The sequence below is a fragment of the Microplitis mediator genome, chromosome 7, assembly GCF_029852145.1.
Source record: "Microplitis mediator isolate UGA2020A chromosome 7, iyMicMedi2.1, whole genome shotgun sequence".
NCBI lineage: Eukaryota > Metazoa > Arthropoda > Insecta > Hymenoptera > Braconidae > Microplitis > Microplitis mediator.
The window spans coordinates 1414567-1433608 of record NC_079975.1 but is presented as its reverse complement, the minus strand read 5'-3'; the positions used below and the strand labels follow the sequence as shown (position 1 = coordinate 1433608).

Below are 19042 nucleotides of genomic sequence, written 5' to 3'. Positions count from 1 at the left end.
TTATAAAATGTAGAATCGATTGATACCTATATAGAAAAAACGAATTTTTAAAAGTTAATTAACTTATTTGTTTATAAACAAAAATTAGTTAACATTTATAAAGTCGATTATTTATCGATAGGTTTTTTGAACGATTTACAAAATTTGGAGTCGATTGATACCTATATATAAAAAAAAGAATTTTTAAAAGTTAATTAACTTATTTGTTTATAAACAAAAATTACTCAACATTTTTAAAAATAGATCTTGTATCGATAGGTTTTCCGAACGATTTATAAAATTTAGAATCGATTGATACCTATATAGAAAAAACGAATTTTTAAAAGTTAATTAACTTATTTGTTTATAAACAAAAATTAGTTAACATTTATAAAGTCGATCATTTATCGATAGGTTTTTTGAACGATTTACAAAATTTGGAGTCGATTGATACCTATATATAAAAAAAAAGAATTTTTAAAAGTTAATTAACTTATTTGTTTATAAACAAAAATTACTCAACATTTTTAAAAATAGATCTTTTATCGATAGGTTTTCCGAACGATTTATAAAATGTAGAATCGATTGATACCTATATAGAAAAAACGAATTTTTAAAAGTTAATTAAATTATTTGTTTATAAACAAAAATTAGTTAACATTTCAAAAATCGATATTTAATCGATAGGTTTTCCAGACGATTAATGAAATTTGAAATCGATTGATACCTACATTATCGAAACGATTTTTTAAATGTTCATTAACTTATTTGTTTATAGGAAAAGTTAGTTAACATTTCAAAAATTGATCTTTTAGCGATAGGTTTTCTGGACGATTCATAAAATTTGGAATCGTTTGATACCTATATTGTCGTAACGATTTTTTGAAAGTTCATAAACTTATTTGTTTATAAAAAATGTTAGTTAACATTTCAAAAATCGATCTTAAATCGATAGATTTTCTGGACGATTCACAAAATTTGGAATCGATTGATACCTATATTGTCGTAACGATTTTTTGAAAGTTAATTAAGACTTTAAAAAAAAAAAAAAATTATAAATAAGAATGAAAAAACGAATTACTCCGAGTATCTGAGCGGCCGCTTGCTATTATTATTATATGCCTCACATTATTATTATTTCCCCCATATTTCGCCGACAACGGTTTGAGGGGAATGGCGCACGCGCACTGTCTCGGAGTTGAGTTCAAGTCCCCGTAGAGCTCATATTTTTTTAAACTTGTAAGCTAAATTTTTGCATAAAAAAAATTTTTTAAAAAAAATATTTTTTCTCACATCGATTCTATGGTGCTGGTCAAAGTTTTATATGCAAACAAAATATTTTTTTTCGAATTTTAACTATTTTTTAATGCATAAATTCGAAAAACTGAAAATAATTCCTATAAATTCAAAAAAATTTTTTTTAGCTTAGCTGATTTTTTTGCTTATAGTAGACAACAATAGCTGTAATTCAAAAAAAAAAAAAAGTAAATCGAATGATTTTTCGAGGAGTTACAGCTATTTGTTTATAAGCGTTCGAGCGGAACCGCGTTTTTCTTCATTAAAAAATTAATATCTCGCAAACTATTGGTCGTAGAGAAATCGGGTTGGGCTCATTTTGTTCGTTATTCAATTCTCTAAATTTCATACGCAGCATGTCTCGACTACTTTTGCGTAGTTTCTGAGATATTTTAATTTAAAGCTCAACGCTAAAACGCTATTTTTTAAACAAAAAAAAAGCAACACTTCCCACATACACACAAATGTTTAGAATATTTTTCTGAGTATTTTAAAAAAAAAAAATTCAAAATCGGACCATTTTGTCGAAAAGTTGCCAACAAACCCCTTTTTTTTTCCAGGCCGACTGGACTATACCCATTACACGTTACATTGCTCGCTGATTTTTTCACTCCTCGTCCTCATCTTCATCTCTGTCATCGGCCTCTACTCGCTCGATCCAATCAAACCCAACTCTACAAGATAATTTAAATAATTATTAACTTCCTTCTCGAGTTAATAAAATTTGAAAAAATTTAAGTGATTATTTTTATAAATTTTATTACAACTCGCTGTTGGTGATGTTTGAGAATCAAGAACGTTCGTTTGCGAGCATCCTTTCGCCAGGGTCTGTGCATCTCATCTTGATTTATCGCTCGACATTTTTTCCTTCAAGACTTTTATTACGTTTTAATCCGACGCATATTTAGCAGCTGGAGAGATTGAACTTATATAGTATAATATATAATCTTATATGTATATATATTTATATACTATAGTGTATATATATATAAGACGAACAGTTTGATCATGATAACCCTTTTCGAATGGCCACTTCTTTTACTTTAAGAGTCGCAAGTAGTGTATATATATAAATATAAATATATATATATATATTTATATATATGTGTAGTTGGTATGAAGCACAATACAAAACAAATAATTCAACATTCTTACGTCGATTCAATCAGTATTATTTTTTACAATAATAATTTATTCATATATTATATATTTTTATTTACTCTCAGACTTTGTGAGTTTGTTTGAACATTTTTATCTTATGGATTTATACGATAAATCAAATTTTCATTGTATATATATATGTATTTTTATATATATAAATGTAAAATTATTGTTTAATTTTTTTGGGAGTGACGTCGCGGCGTTGCGGATGATGATGAGGGCCGTCGATCTTTTTGAACGCTCATAATTGAGGGAATTAAATTTTTTATCAATGAGCTGTTGGGGTTTTCGTAAGCCCCGCTGTGTTGATAAATATTTTTATTCATTAGATTCACATTGGGTTTTGCGATACTAATGATTTTATTAAGCTTTTTTGGGTGTCGGTAATGGAACATAAAATCCCCGGATCTCTCATTTTATATAACAGCCAATTATTAACTGATTTTAAATTTTGTCAACAAAATTTTTTTTCCACCGCTGAAAATTTGCAATTTGGAAAAAATTTTTTCGATTTTTCATTTTAACAAAATTTAATTTTGGATATCAAATTAAAGTTGATTTTGCAGCTGATTAACAGAACCAATTAAAACTTAAAAGTAAGGGCCATTTTGAAAACAAAAGACTCAAATTTTAGTCAAAATAAAAAATCCAAAATTCCGTTGTCTGAATTCTTATAAAAAATCATTGCAATAAAAATTTTAATTAAAATATTTAATAAAAATAATTAATCTACACTTTTACGATTTTTTTTATTATTCATAACAGACTGAAGTGCAGACAAATGTCCTCGGATTCCATAAAAATGAAATAAAATTTAATTAATATATTTATAAAAATAAACAAAAAGACTGTAGAGCAAAAATGAATCTCCTGGCATAGCAAATCGGCCGAGTAATTAAAAGAAACGAAAATTAGACAAAAACTTTTATTCGTTTAAAAATAAATAAATTATCGGATGAAAATTAAATTACTAATGCATAATATATAATATAAGATTATATAAGAGTTAATGAATATTATTTTCCAATGCGTCGATAATCCTCTGGAATGTCGGACCGTCGATGTAAAAAAGCGTGTCGCTAATATGACGCTTTCTTCTGCGGAGAAAATAATCCTCGTAGTCATCAGTGGTCGATGGATTAACCTTGGCGTAGTAAAGAGCCGCGAAACCGCTGTATATGAGGAGCGCAGCGGTGGCAAGCTGTCGACAAAATACATTAACGTCCGTTATGCCATTTTAGACTCATAAACGAAACCTTTTCTTTCTCTCTTTCTTTCTTTCTCGGCTTTTTTTTATTTTAAATACTTATTTCTTTCATCATTTACATCCCACTATTACTCTTTTACACTCTATTGTTTATTATTATCGTTTACGCTCTCATGTAAGGGCCACGGCGAGAGAATTTTCATCTCTACCGCCGCTTAAACCCTCGGGTCCCACACCAGTCGTAAAATATTTAAATGGAAATAACTAATAATGATAATAATAATGATGAAGAAAATAAGAAAAAATGAGTAATATTTTAAATTGCATATCGTGCTCGACTGATTGCATACCCTGGACTTACTTGAAATACAGCCCAAAATTTGTAGCTCCCTTCGTTTATGAGGAAGTCGTAATAGCCGCCCCAATATTCCCCTTTAGACTCCGCTAGGGATTTTGAATCCATGTCGTCGTTTACGTCCATGTGATCCATATCTTCTTGATTATCGTGATCATCATCTTCATCGTGATCATGATCGTGCCCGCGTCTATATACTCGTGATTGCCTAAATTATGTTTCCAAAAATATTATTTTGGTAAAAAATTATTGAATTAATAATTTGAATTTCAAAAAAGCAAACTTCGATGGCTATCTTGCCTAAGAAAAAAATTCACTGATTTTTAAAACTTTGATAATCATAATGATCAAAATTTGGATGCCTCAGCTGGCCAATTTCGAACACAGTAAGGGACAAATTTTTAAAAATCGATATTTTAGTATTTTTAGTTCCAGTGGTCTTGTGAACATGATTCGATTCATATTTCAAAAATATTATTTTTGTCAGTTACTGAGTTTTGAAATTGGGCAGCCGACCTAATACTGAAAAAAAATTTTTGAATCGATGTAAAATATTTTACGATCATTTCTTTTTTTAATTCTTTAACTTAATGCCCAAAAATATTAACATAAGTTAAATTGTAATTAATAATGATCAAATTATTCATTATATTTTTTTTTTAATTTGGAATTTCCGTAGTTAATAAATAATTTTTATATTCAATTCATTGCAAAGAATTTGTATAAATATTTATCACATATTTATATATTTCTTATTCAATAAAAAAAAAATTTACCGTACCTATAAGATTCTGTCGTAGCTATATCTGTATTTTGAGTTGTCATAATTGAATTATTAACTCTATCAGTCTTAACTCTTAATAAATTTACGTAAATTAAAAATAAAGTTATTTTAAATATTTTTATTTCCATTTTTATTTTCTAAAAATATTTATCAGTCAAAAATTTTTATTAATAAATCGATGCTTAAAAATCCCCACTTTTGTCTATTGAATTTGAAATTGAATTAAAAATTAATAAAAAACTATCACAAGTTCACATCGCGGCTTATTTTTTGTTTATTCTAAACCGAAATAAAAGTAAATTTTAACAGATGGCTCGTCTGTTGCTGTCAGAAAATTACGAGATGATTTTCGGTGAAGACCGATAGCCAAACTGGTTACTGCTAGTGAACTAACTTGTAAAGTAATGTTACATTTTGTGTAACTGTAACTGTAACAAGAACGTTAAGCAAATGATGATGTGCTAACCAGTAATAATTGTTACAGATTGCAAAATACTTATGCGATCGCCGATATGACAAGTTCTGATACTTAACATATTGAGATTCTTCGGAAACAATTTTTACCAACTCGTCAAACAACTTTACGCGCGGTACATTTTTAAATATTTTTTTTTGTCTTACATTAAATATCATCTTCCTTTGAATTATGGCTTTTATTATATTATATATTATTTTATAAATTATATATATTTATATCGCGTTAAAATTTTCAGTAAAAAATTTTCAAAAATTAATAATTCAAATTTTAGGTTCAAATAAAAAAATAAAAGAATAAATTTTTATACGAAAAATTTATTTATTAAAAATTATTACAAATTATTCTAGTAATTAAAAAAAAATGGAGGATTTTGAGTCAAATAATTTATCAATCAAATAATTTGAATAAAATTTATTTTTCATTTTTTACAATTGTATGATTCAAATTTTTATTATGAAGAGAAAATTTTTCAATCGATTCCAAAACTCGGTGAGTGAGATCCGACCAGGCGAAATTATTATTCGCATTAAGTTGCCTAGCACCCGCAGCTTCCGCTAAATTTGCTGGAAAATTAATCTTGTGTCTGGCGACGCTCTTTAGCACCAGCGCGGCGATATAAATAATGAAATAAATACTGAAGTACAATGGCAGGTACCAGAGTTTTTTGCCGATATAATAGTACGAGTAGGGACGTTTATTGAGACGTTGGTCGTTCATTGGCTCCTCGGTGGTTGTGCTAGTGAAGTGGTGATAGAAATCGTCCGGTGGGTGATCGAAGATATACTCATGTGGGTATGTCAGGTCGTGAATATGACCGTGATCATGACTGTGATCAGCATTATCATTATCATTAGGTAAGTATGGATCATCAGGATCTATGTATCCTGGCACTGGTTGGTATTCCGGTTTAGATGGCAGTTTATCAAGATAACTCGTCAGTTTTTTATCTTTATAATTTTTTAATCCATATGTATCTGGTAGCTGTTGTTAAATAATTATTATTATTAGTGACGTCAAATTAAAAATCTATTTTATTTTTTTTAGATTTTGAATTTTTAAGGAAAACCGCCAACACAAAAAAATAAGACACCATCTTTTAAAATTTTTACTTAATACGAGTGAAAGTGAGGTACTTTGGACATCCCAAAATTTTTATTCAACTTTACAAATTTTTGTAATTTGTTGAGGCAAATTGGTCACTTCAAAATTTCGATTAATTTTTTTGTGATTAAAAATAAAACCTTGCAGTGAAGTAGTCCAAAAATTGAAAAAAAAAATTAACTTGAAAAATGACCACTTTGCCTCGTTTACTAGAATACATTTTTTGATAAAAATAAATTATTTTTTTCAGGTGTCTGATTTTTCAGTCTCTTATGATTAATTAAAATAATTAAATTTTTTATTTACAAATTAATTTCACTTGAGTCTGAATTTTTTTAACGAATATAAAATTTTACGAGCACTAAAATTTTTAATTACATTAAGTAAAAAAATGCTCAATTTTCATAGCGGGAAGTAAAAAGTTAAAATTAAGAAATAAAAAATAATGAATTCATTGCAATAAGAAAAAAAATAAAAAAAAAAAACAACATACATGACAGTGTAATAAATATGAGATTCAGCAAGCATATCTATATAATTATAAAATCTATATTACCTTGGAATAAGAATCATCAGACATAGAGTATCCATCAACAGTAATAGAAGGCAAATTATCATGGTTATTACTATTATTTATGTTTAATTTATTGTTATTATTATTATTGTCATTATTTTTTGATAATTTAGAGTCGTCGGGGTACTGATAAGTATTTGAAGAGTAAACTCGTTGCGGCAGCGTGGCGTAACCACCGGAAGAAATAGAGGATGATGAACCTGAGGATTGAGAGGCCAAAGAGCTCGACGACCCTGGCAGGTCTGACGGTCTCTGCAGTCTAAGAGCACCAGAACCGGCGGCATTCGAGTGCGCTAAAACATGCTCGAAGCTCGCTGGTGGATGGAACCTGTCTTGAGCCTGTTGGCGACTCGCTTTCCCATCCAATTTTGCCACCATTTCTTCGTCCAAGGTCGAGTACCTGTCCCAATTAAACAACAAATAAATAAATAAATTTACAAACATTTGAGTGGTCAATTAAATATTTATTAGTTAACACCCAGTAATTGCAACTAGTCTCACTTTTGTGTCGGAGGATAATCGATGACCTCGCCGTTGTGAACTTTTAAGTTATTTCCCGGCTTGTAGACCGGCGACAGGTTCAAACTACGCGCGTCACTGCCCGCCACTGCGCCACTAGCGCCGTTTTTAGAAACTCTCGAGTAGCCCGTGATTTCGGGAATCCCCGCGGCGTATGCTGACGCAAGAGTTGCCAAACTGAACAGCAGCGAGCGCAACATCGTTATGGACAATCTGTGACTCCTTTAACGACTTTCTGCTTTCCTATATAGACTCGCCGCTGATAACTGTACAAAACTTTATGTGTGTTCTATTAAATGCGCTAAATACTCGTAATCATGAACAAAGACTGTCTAATTACGTTGGCAAACTTGGACCGTTATGGTCATGCAGGTTATTTTAAAGATAAATTTATTTTTTAGTAGACTGCGACCGGGGTTTTTAATTTTTACAAGAAAAGGGAAAAAAAAAATTAGAAAAAGGAAAGTTAAGTTTCGGGGCATTATTTCAGGTTTTTTGTTTGAGCCATTTTGAGTGAACCCAATTTCGGACATTAAAAATTTTTTTTTGAAAATCTGCGTTCAGAATTAGGTCATAATTTTTATTTAAATAATTCTCAAAAATTAATTCTTATTAAATTTTCTACGCCACTGCCTTTTAGATACTGACCTAAATAAATAAAAATAATCAAATAATTATAATCATTTATTCAGATAAAACAATTTTTATATTTCTATATATACAATTAATTAAAATTTAATAACAACAATGAATTATTATTAATATTCATTAGTAACATTTCTGATTTTACAATACTGAGCCTCAAGAACTTGACTAACTTATCACTTTATCACATATATAACATCTGGTTGCATGTCACGTATACTGAGTATCCGGAAGTACCAATATCATTCACAACGATGAGAAAATTGTATCGTAATAGTCTCATCAGCGTTTGCAAGACGCCTTTAACAAGTCCAGCATCTGTGTGACAATTTCACAACACTCCCACCCACACACACGCACACACACACACACACAAACATACAAACACACTCATTCATCATTTATATCTAAGGTATAGCAAAGGACTTTATAATCGTGTGTATCCAGCAACAAGAATCTATCACTTATTGTCTTCCGGTACTTTCTCAACAGTAACATTGCACTGACTCTCGTCATTACGATCATCCAGAAACCCCGGATTCGTAGCCCCGTCCCTGGTATCGATCTTATTTAAATTCATCTCATTGCTATTCTTAAGCTTCTTATTCTTGTTCTTCTTAATCTTGGGATTCTCTTCCGGCATGCGTTTGATAACGTCGACGTCCTGAGCCTCAGCCTCGGCGGCTTTGCTCCCGTTGGCGGCTGCCTCGATGGCCTTTAAATTTATTTCAATATTCTTCTTCAGTCCGCCGTTTTCGTTTCCCTTCTTGCTCTTGTTGTATTTAATATTCAGCTCATTTTTATTATTTTTCTCCCCCAAGTTCACTCCGTTCTCCACCGACTTCTTCGGCTCCTTCTTCACAATATCGTTCCCCTCGACTTGCGGGCGCTTTTGCAGATAGCACATGTTGAAGAAGAAATATATAAGACCGCTTACTAATGATACCACCGAAAATATTTGATAAGTCGGACGTGTCCCGACTGCTTTCATTATAAAACCTCCCATTAGACTTCCTGCCCCTTTGCCTGGAACATTTTTATGTATTTATTGTTATTGTTATTGACAGCTACCAGTAGCAGTTAAGTTTTTTATTTATCAATTCATTGTAACTCGTAAAAATTTAATTGTGCCGAAGTCTAAGAAGACAATAACATTAAATATTAAATGAGCGGAGACTTTATTAGTCAGACCAGAGCGAGGATGATCTTATTAAAATGAACATAAATTATCGGATGTACTTAGACAGTAAGTGTAAGTACGTTGGTTTACTTACCGACGCCGTAATAAAGACCGCCTAGAAGACCTTGAATAGATGAGTCGGTTGTTGTGGTAGACAATTTAGCAGCGTACGTAACAACTGCAGTAAAACTCAGAGATGTTGTTACAGATTCCAATGCCTCGAATATCAAACTGTGCCATGGATTGTAAATTAGCGAGTAACCTGGAAATTTTAACTTTTACTCATGGAAATTTATTTTATTATGGAAGAAATTGTTACATTTTATGAAAGTGGGAGGCTGAATTCAATCATAAATTTAAAGGCATTAGATAATGATAATAAATTACCAAGTAAACGAATTGCATGGAAAACAAAACCGATGAATAAAACATTTGCGTGACCAATCCTTTTGATAATCGGACCAGATAACACTAGAAGAGGAATCCCGGCTATTCCACCGACGGTTATTGTGATACCCATCAGTGACCTTGAACCTCCTAGATCTTGGAGAAACCAGAAGAGGAAGGACTCGACGTAACCCCATGCCGTACCTACGTAATAAAAAATTTTTATTTTATTTTTCCCGGAATTTATTTCACGTGTTATCATTTTTTAAGCTCGCCCGTAAATCAGATGATTTTTACAGCCGTAAAAAAAAATAACACATTCATACATTTGTGTGAATTAAAACTGTTCAAATATTTAAAAAAAGTCAAAATATTTGCAGATAAAAAAACAAGTTTTTATGACAAGTAATTAAAGAGCAATGATAATAAGTGTTTATTTGATATAATAAAATTTTTTGGAGGTCATTAAACAAGACCTTGAAGACGAAATTGTAATTTCGCACGGACGTTACGGCCGGTGTTATTGACACATCCGTTTGCGTCACCTTTCAATGATAGATGATCAATGATATTTAAAATATGAGACAAGACTATTAAGCGCACACGTAAATAAGGTTTTTTGAATATAAATAATAATAACCTAGCATAAAGCAAGCCAGCAACAGCGCGACTATTTCGACGTTCTTCAGCACGCTGATAACGTCACTTAAGACGTTGTGGGCCGGCGACTTAAATTCGAGATTAATTGCGAGCATCAACCCACCAGATACCACTTTGAGTCCCGCGTACAAATAAAACGCTGGCCTGTAATAAAGTTAATATTTAAATCCATTTATTTACGAGTTCAAACTCACGTTTCAATGCTTCACTTTTAAAGCCAAATTTATTTCCTCAATTTAAGTTGAGCGATTTGTTGTTGTTGATTTTTTTTTTTTTTTTTTTTTATTACCTGAAATCGGTGTATTCTTTACCGGTACTGGCATAATCAATTAGCATTCCTGATAATGGTGATGATATCATACCACCAATACTACCATAAATTCTTTGTAGCCCATAATCAGCATTTTGTTCACGTAATATTGCGATAACTGCACCTTCGAACATCGCGAATGCTGTGCCGCCAATAATGCCTGAAATTTAATTCATTAAAATGTGTTGTGATGAGGAAAAAAATTGTCGGTTATCAAAACGTGCAATGGAGATTCAATTTTTAATTTCCAACCTGATTATTAGTTCAAAAATTTTAATAGAAACTAGAGGCTTCAAATTATTAATAAATTGATTTTTAAAAAATAGTTACTATGGAAATATCGACTGTAATTGTGCACCAGGCGTTTAAAAAAACTTTCATAAAATTTTTCAAATCCGCGAATAAAAAGTGCACGGAAACGCGATCTATTTTTGAATCAATGGATTTTGAAATCAACATGAGCTTAGACGTAAACTTGAAATTTATTATTGAAAAAAATTATTCAAACTCAATATTAGTCACCAATTTCGGGCGTTCAAAAGTTAGCGGTCTTCTTAATTATGAATCAAAAAATAAATCCGCTACTTTATTACAATAAAATAATTAATTCATTATTTTTCGGTCGGAAATAAAATTGGGCACTTCACAGTTCGATTAAAATGAATGATAATAAAAAAAAATTACTTATAAAAACACGAATTGCTAAGTAAAGCCAAAAAGTCAACTGTATATTGTATTCTATGACAGTATCTTTGTTGGTACAAATATCATTTCTCGGCGCGGTGATAATGCAGCGTTCACTGCATCCTTTGAAATTCAAATTATTATCGAAATTAGGATCTTCCACATCATCAACCGACACCTGAGCCGAAACCCTGTACGGCCGGTTCAAAGATTCGCATTTTCCCAAATTCCAGTTCGCGTTTTCTTCGGTACGTAATTTTTCCACAATAAATCTTTTCCTTTTTTCCAAGACGTCCAGATCCGAGTCGACCAGAGCCCTTACTTTGGCTGTGAATCCCCGGTCATTTGGATCCTAAATAAATTACTTTACTAATTAATTTTGTATTTCATGTTTTGTATTCCGCCGGGAAAATATATATTTATCACTTACTGGAGTTATTTCAGTAGGAGATTGCTTGAAATTACAGACTGTTTTGTTGGTCGTTGAGTTGCTCTCTGTTTCTAAGTGATTTGAGGTGAGGCAAGTAAATTCCAAGTGATTATCAGTGGGAAAAAATACTGTGCTACGTGATAATTGACGTATGCATGAATTATAATACTCATTGTTCCTAAATACACGGTGTTCCAATACTTCATCACGTGTCATTGTTGTCTTGAAAAAAGTTGTTTATACATTACTCAATTTATTTTTATTATTTGACTTAATTAATTATAAATAACAGACCAAGACTTCCGGAGTAAAATGAGCTGTCAAAAAAATTTCATAATTATTGATTTCCTTTTTAATTTATTTGTTGTTGTTTTTTTTTTTAAACAACACGCGTGAACATTTAAATTTAACGTGGAAACAAAAGTAAATAAAATTAAAATTACTGAAATCTCTTTGTTTGTTAACTGAAAGCAGAGAACATTTTTTCAGATCCCGCTTTATTATGATTTAGATAATTAAGTGTAATTTGTAAAATTGGATACCAAGAACATCAATAATGTGCAATTTTTATGTTTTCTTAAAAAAAAATTCAACGACTTTATAATCAAGTTCTGAAAATTTGTTTTTTTATAAAAAATTTGCAGTTTTTTTTTCTGACGAACTTGAAATTAAATTTTGCACAAAATTCAACCAAAAATACATGATCCAAATTTCAAAAAATTGAGGGCTTGTATTGTTCGAAAATCAGAACATCTCGAAATAAGAAAATAAAAACTAAAAATGTTATCTTGCTTTCGATAAAACTTAACGCTGATAAAAAAAACTGTAATCAGATTTATTTATTCATCAAAGCCTGAACTAACAAGTTTTGTGCAGCAAACGCACGAAGCTAAATATTTTATCAGGCAGCTCATCTTACCCCAGTTGTCTTAATAACTAAACAAACAAATGTGTTTTGAATTTTGTACCTGATTATAATCGGCGTAAGGTCGATTATACTTAACGCGTTGTTTTTTACTCTCGTTAAAATAATTATCATATAAAAACTCAACGGAATAAGATTTTGACGTCAAAATATAGTCGAGATGAGTATGATTGTGCAAATCAACGTGGCAAATATAACCGCAGCTTTGTACACCGGCTATTATATCAAGATTAACACGATTATCACAATGATGATTCATTTGATTAATCGTTATTATTATATTACTGTCATTTCTAGAGCAGCCTAAATCCATAACAATTTGTTCTGGATACTTAACAGTCACTCTACCGACTGGAACTAACAGTAAAAGAAGTGCTGCTGCACCTCCCAGTGATGAAAAGAATGACAGCATTATCTAAATAAAATAAACCCTCATTTTTATTTTATTTCCGTCGAAAATTTATCACATATGGCCATATATGATCTATTATGGACATATATAGATCATACACTGTAAAAAATATTATCTTGAAGTCAGCAGACAATTTAAAATTTTTGAATTTTTGTTTTAACGACTTAATTTTAAAAAAATATATATATAAAAATATGCACATGTAGAAAATTTGATAAACTATAGGTGCAATTTTTTCAAATATTTTTTTTTTAATAATTTATTGTTTAAAAAAAATCCAAAAATTATTGGACGTCGGCTGAGTTCAGTATCATGTAAAAAATTGGGAGTGAATCCGGATTTTATTTCAATTCAAGTTCACTCTGTCGCTCAGAGTTCCGGAGGGTCTGAAAAAAAATCACTCTACATATCGGGTAAATAGGGAGCTTGTTTTCAGCGAAGGGATTTGAATTTGGTTTCGATTCTTATCCACTTTGATCCGGAGTTTTCAGTTCAAACTCAGCTCTGGACTAAATTTCTGGAGGGAATTAAATAAATAAAACAAATCTCGCGTTCACTCCGAAATTTTTTTTCAGTGCATATATGGCGACATGTGATTCATTTTTCGCGGGTAGATAACCCACTTTTTTTTACTCCATATAAAAAATATCTTGATTATTACCTTGAAATTTCCTATACGATCAGCGACGACTCCAGCAACCGGCGGCATTACAATTGCTATGAACGGAGTTACCGCGCTCATAATTGCCGTTTCTTCAACATTTATTCCAAGTTCTCTCATGTGTATCGTGAGATAAGGATAGAGGACGTATAGTGCTGATTATTAAATAATTTATTTATTTCTTATTCAATTGTCTTATATTTTAATAACTAATTTACGTAACTTTTTTTCTCTACTTGCATTTTAATTTAAATTTTTAAAAATAATAAATAGTAAAAACTTACTCGAGGCTTGGACAAAAAATATTAATTTCAACGGCAGCAGCTCTTTTTGCCGCAAGTCCTTAAATATTCTTCGGAAGAAGCTTCCAATCAGTAGCATTTTTACTTATTTTTTTTGGGTTCTATCAAAAATAAAAAAAAAAAAATTTTTCCGTATGTATTTGCTCAGGAATTTGATTACTGATCAAGTCATTTTGCTGATAAATTATTATTGAATTTTCAAAAATATACTAGCGATTGAAATATTAATTAAAATTTTATTAATTACAATAATTAAATTTTTGAACAAAAGTCACGTGAAAAAAATGAGATCAAAAGGATGCGATATATATAAATAATCATCAACACTTCACGTCCTTGATAAAACTAGCACTTTTGTGTCGTTAACTGAAATATATCTGATACACTATTACATAATTTGTACCTTTGCTAAATAAAAATGTAAATAAAATCGGCTGAGATAATAATAAATAACGTAATAATATTCCGTATCACGGACCCGCATAATACTACCGATAAATCGTAAAAAAAAAAATCGTTAATTAGTGAAAATTAATCGGCCGTTGATTAATAAAAAAGTTGATTAAAAAAAAAAAAAAAATAATACAACAAACTAAAGAGTAACTTAAAAAGAGCGAAGTACGTCAGTCGATGTCATACTCCGGACTGGCTCTTAATATTGCCGATCCACCGTGTCGACGACAAGAACGGAAGTTAATTTCCTAATAAGCCAATGAGAACTCACTGATGTTACTTTGCCTTCGTCTTTATTATTATTTTTATTTATCATTGTTATCATTATTTTATGTTGTAAAGTGATTACTCTTTTGTAATAACGATTGTTCGATTTTTCATCAGATGACCATGTAATTGAATCAAACATTGGGTCTAGTGGCGAAAAAAAATATTCATTCAACACATTCGTTCCCAAGGACGACGCAAACTTAATACTAATGTTCATTTATTTATAATAAATGTTTTAAAAAAGTTTGCATATATATATACATATATATTTACGCAAACATGCAATTATTTGGATTTTTATTATGCGTGTTTATTGTTTTGTCAACTGAAGAATGTGCGAAATACTACAAGTATCATACTTTTCATATTCTTATGCAATAATATTAAACATATGTCTTTTTTTTTTTTTTAAGAACAATTGTTACGATATATTTTTTTTTAATTACTCCAACTACTCTTGATTATTGACTGTGACTTACGACTGCCAGCGTTATCGGTCATAAACATTTTTTTATTACGCCATTAAATTAAATGAGAAATTAATAATGCACATATTTATATTTTTCGTTTAAATATTTATTTATATTTATAAAATTAAAAAAATAAAAATTGTTTGTCGGTACAAAAAGTTGGGATGTTTTGATTTCCATTCAACTGTCGAGGATGCGGAAGAAATATTCCACCTGTAAATTAATTAATTAATTGATTGATTGATTGATTGATAGGTCAGTTGATTAAGTGGTTAGTTAATTAATTGGCGGGATAATTACTTCGAGTAAACCATCCTCGGGTAAATCTGAACAATGAACAGCATTTTGGATTTTCGTGTTTCCATATTTCGCGCGTAAAGTATTCGGTCGTAATTGTTTACCAATTTCCTGTAACGAAAGACGGATTTTGAAATATCGTTGACCTGAATAATAAGGAAAAAGGAGAAGTGTTTTTAAAAAAAAGTAAATTACTGGATCCATTGGACCACAAAGTTTTCTAAACTCGAGCGGAACGTTTATGGATTCATCTCTGTGAGTTATTTCCATGGCGACGCAAGGTCCCGACTGTAATTCAGCGACCATAGCCTAGACGAAAGTTTAATTTTTTCGAATATTAAATTGCTCTTTTTCTACATGAATAAACTTGGTTTTTTTTTATTAATTAAATAAGTGGATTAAAGATGGGCCTTGGATTTATTAAATAATTATTTCAATTGTCTTATTACTATATTACTGTTAATAAAAAAAATTATTTTTAAATATTTAGCAAGCGGGTTTTGTATTTTTTGAGCTAAAAAAAATTACCCCGTGATCGGCTAAAACTCCTTTGTAGACTTCGAGAAATTCTTCGGCGTTTATTGGGTCGATATTGAATTGCTGAAGCGCAGATATTGTGTAACCGGATTTTTGAATGTCTTCAACAATATTTCCTTGGAAAAACGATAGTTGTTACTGTTAAATTTTTTTTTTTTTTTTAAACATTGAAAACTTACCGATCAAATCGGATTGGACTGCATGAGGTTTTATTATGCAACAAGTGCAATTTTTTAGAGTTGCCGTATTTCGAAATTTGTGTTTTTTTAATTTTGAGGTTGGGAAGAAAAAATCTAGTTCCTAATTTTAATAGTCAAATCAATAATTAATTCATTTTCTTTTTTAATTAACAAGTCATTTGGGTTCTGCACTTGAAAATTTTTGATAACCGGAATTTTTCAAAGAATTAATGAATTTATTTTTAGAAAAATCGGATCATTAGTTTCTGTTTTCAAGACAATTCAAAAAATTCCATTTCGAAAAATGGGTTATGGAATTCGGTTCTAAAAAATAGTGTCACTAGTTTCTGATTGTAAAAAAATCACAGGATGATGGAGAATCTATTCAATGAAAATTTCAAAGCATATGTTTATTGAAAAATCAAGAAAAATCAATTTTTCAAAAGGAAAACCAGAATAACTTGTTAGTAAACGAATAATTTAAACTGAAAATTACTTGTTCAGCAGCGTCAACATTCGGCGAGCCATAAAACAAATTATCTCTTGCATCTTTAGCGAATCGTTCATGTAATGACACTTTTGACTTTTCCCCACCAGAAATATTATCACTAAAACTAATTAATTCATTCCAACGATTTACTGCATTGTCTCCTATCAACATTAACATAACGACTGGCTTCGACGTTAAGATATATTTCATGTGACTAAAAAAATTTTTAAATAAACAACTTAATTGTCTGTTGAATTCTATCTGCAGTCTACAAATAGTTAGAAAAATCTTACGGAATATTATCGTGTCTGTAAATTCTTTCGACATCAGACTCCTCCAGCATACACATTTTCACGTTTGCGATATGGAGATTATGTGCCGCTATTATTTTGAATATTTCTCCCATATTATTTATCAATTCCGGTGTCAATAGAGCGAATGTCCTTAAATATTTGAAAAATATTTGAATAGATTCAGAGAATTCAAATTTTCTTAACTGAGTTTAGAAAAAACATTTCCTTCGCGTAAGAGGTTAAAAATCTCTGACGGAAGGCCAAAAAATTAGGATTTTTTTTGTCCGTACAAAGAAATTCTTTCTGAATATTTTGAAATGATCCTTGAATTACATAGAAAAAATTTCAAACCATTTTTTTATTCCATTTTTATCAGTTTTCAATGGAACTTTTTAGAACCGCACCGGAAAAAATGAATGTATTTATTTTTTTCTTCACGCGCAGGCAAAAAAAATGAAATAAATAATTATTTATTACTATAATACGTTAATTATAGTTTGATTGGACAAGTTTTTGCTTAATTTTTTTCATAAATAAATTGTTAGTCTCAAGTAAAAAATTTTTTTCTAGTCCAAAATCGGAATTAAAGCCAAATAATTAACTGAAAAAAAATTTGCTAAATAGCAAATAATTACATGACTTAACATTAAGTTGATATATTTAATTTTTTTAGTTTCTCTGAAAAAAACTATCACGCAAACGATGACCTCATTCGAGGCCATCCAAAGACCCTCATCGAAAAGTTATAAAAATAAAATTAAAAAATAATTTGAAATTTTTTTTTAGTACTTCTAAGTTCAGTTGACAATATTCTAGAGAAAAATTTATGATACTGAAGTTAGCAGACGTCTAATAATTTTTGGATTTTTTTTTAGACGATAAACCATAAAAAAAAAAAATGTTTGAAAAAATTGCACCTGTAGTTTTTAAAATTTTCTACATGTGCATATTTTTATTCTATTTTTTTGCAATTAATTTGTTGAGAAACAAAAATTCAAAAATTTTTAAATGTCTGCTAACTTCAGGATCATAAAAATTTGAGTATTTTAAAGATTAACCGAAAAAAACTACTAGGTAATTTTTCGGGCCGCTGAAGACGTAACCTTTAAATCATAAATAAAAAGTAATAATGATAGTAATAAGTATTGAAAATTTACTTTTGCATCGTTTTACTCAATCGATTTCTAGTTGCACCATCAGCAATATCGATTATTTTCATCGGCCTGGAAAATATCGTGACAACTGAGCCGATGAATAAATTTTTCAAATTAACGCCTTCGCATTTCGTTCGACGGAGAAATATTTTCTTGTTTTTTATGTCAAACTGAAATTTGAAAATAAACAGACAATTAATGATTAACCACTGACTATTTTTCGGGTATTAATTAAAAAAAAAATTTCATTTACCAGCTCAATAGTGTTGTCAGCAGGAAAATAGTACAAATAAAATTTTTTGAAAATTCCAGACGCATTGTCAAACCATTCCGCTTCAAAAATATATTTTTCCGTAAGATCTGACATTTTTGATTATATATTTACTTATTAAAATTGAAAATTACGATTGAAATTAATTAGTTGCCATAGAAACGTCAGAAAAAAATCAATGACATTTGTAGTTGGCAGTTTGTTGTTGGAATTCGTTTGATGGTTACTGTTTACTATGCCCACTGGTGCGTTACTATGATTATTATCTCAAAGTTTGTGTGTGCAACTGCACAGCTGACTGTCAATGAAAATAGTTACGTCACATTGCAGCACATGTGCCGCCATCTGTAGTATTTATTAAATGCGCTTTAATATTTACTCCATTGATAAATTCTTTTTATGAGAAATTTATATAATCATTTGCCGTCAAACTATAACTTTATTTAATAATTATTATGATTATTACGTACGCGGTTTCACTCGAAGGTCATAAAAACGCTAATTTTTGATAATTTTTTTGAAATTACGTAACTGGATCCAAAGGAAATTTTTTCAACTGATTTTGATTTTAGTAAAAA

The 19042-nt window shown here is 30.0% G+C and overlaps 4 protein-coding genes and 1 long non-coding RNA gene across 5 annotated transcripts; 1 reads left to right on the top strand and 4 right to left on the bottom strand.

Annotated features, from left to right (window-relative positions):
• Positions 1-3228: 3228 nt before the first annotated feature.
• On the bottom strand, positions 3229-5147 carry LOC130671544 (uncharacterized). Its single transcript, XM_057475500.1, has 3 exons — positions 4780-5147; positions 4005-4206; positions 3229-3637 (listed from the first exon to the last, which is right to left on the bottom strand). The coding sequence occupies exons 1-3, from the start codon at positions 4908-4910 to the stop codon at positions 3443-3445; spliced, it is 528 nt and encodes a 175-aa protein (XP_057331483.1). The 5' UTR covers positions 4911-5147; the 3' UTR covers positions 3229-3442.
• A 481-nt stretch (positions 5148-5628) lies between these two features.
• LOC130670707 (putative uncharacterized protein DDB_G0291812) lies at positions 5629-8030 on the bottom strand. The gene is made up of 3 exons (XM_057474136.1): positions 7437-8030; positions 6918-7335; positions 5629-6241 (listed from the first exon to the last, which is right to left on the bottom strand). The coding sequence occupies exons 1-3, from the start codon at positions 7652-7654 to the stop codon at positions 5672-5674; spliced, it is 1206 nt and encodes a 401-aa protein (XP_057330119.1). The 5' UTR covers positions 7655-8030; the 3' UTR covers positions 5629-5671.
• On the top strand, positions 6012-6724 carry LOC130670711 (uncharacterized). Its single transcript, XR_008990402.1, has 3 exons — positions 6012-6114; positions 6305-6389; positions 6612-6724. It is a non-coding gene; the product is annotated as an uncharacterized LOC130670711 (long non-coding RNA).
• Positions 8031-8213: 183 nt separating the features above from the next.
• Positions 8214-14386, bottom strand: LOC130670705 (uncharacterized). Its single transcript, XM_057474134.1, has 10 exons — positions 14033-14386; positions 13749-13903; positions 12719-13090; positions 11751-11972; positions 11321-11672; positions 10616-10796; positions 10307-10470; positions 9667-9870; positions 9374-9541; positions 8214-9125 (listed from the first exon to the last, which is right to left on the bottom strand). The coding sequence occupies exons 1-10, from the start codon at positions 14127-14129 to the stop codon at positions 8560-8562; spliced, it is 2481 nt and encodes an 826-aa protein (XP_057330117.1). The 5' UTR covers positions 14130-14386; the 3' UTR covers positions 8214-8559.
• A 153-nt stretch (positions 14387-14539) lies between these two features.
• LOC130670708 (nucleoside diphosphate kinase 7) lies at positions 14540-18745 on the bottom strand. Its single transcript, XM_057474137.1, has 9 exons — positions 18447-18745; positions 18197-18363; positions 17040-17189; positions 16753-16960; positions 16257-16377; positions 16069-16193; positions 15736-15849; positions 15544-15651; positions 14540-15456 (listed from the first exon to the last, which is right to left on the bottom strand). Exons 1-9 carry the CDS (start codon positions 18558-18560, stop codon positions 15424-15426), a joined length of 1140 nt encoding a protein of 379 aa, XP_057330120.1. The 5' UTR covers positions 18561-18745; the 3' UTR covers positions 14540-15423.
• Positions 18746-19042: the final 297 nt, after the last annotated feature.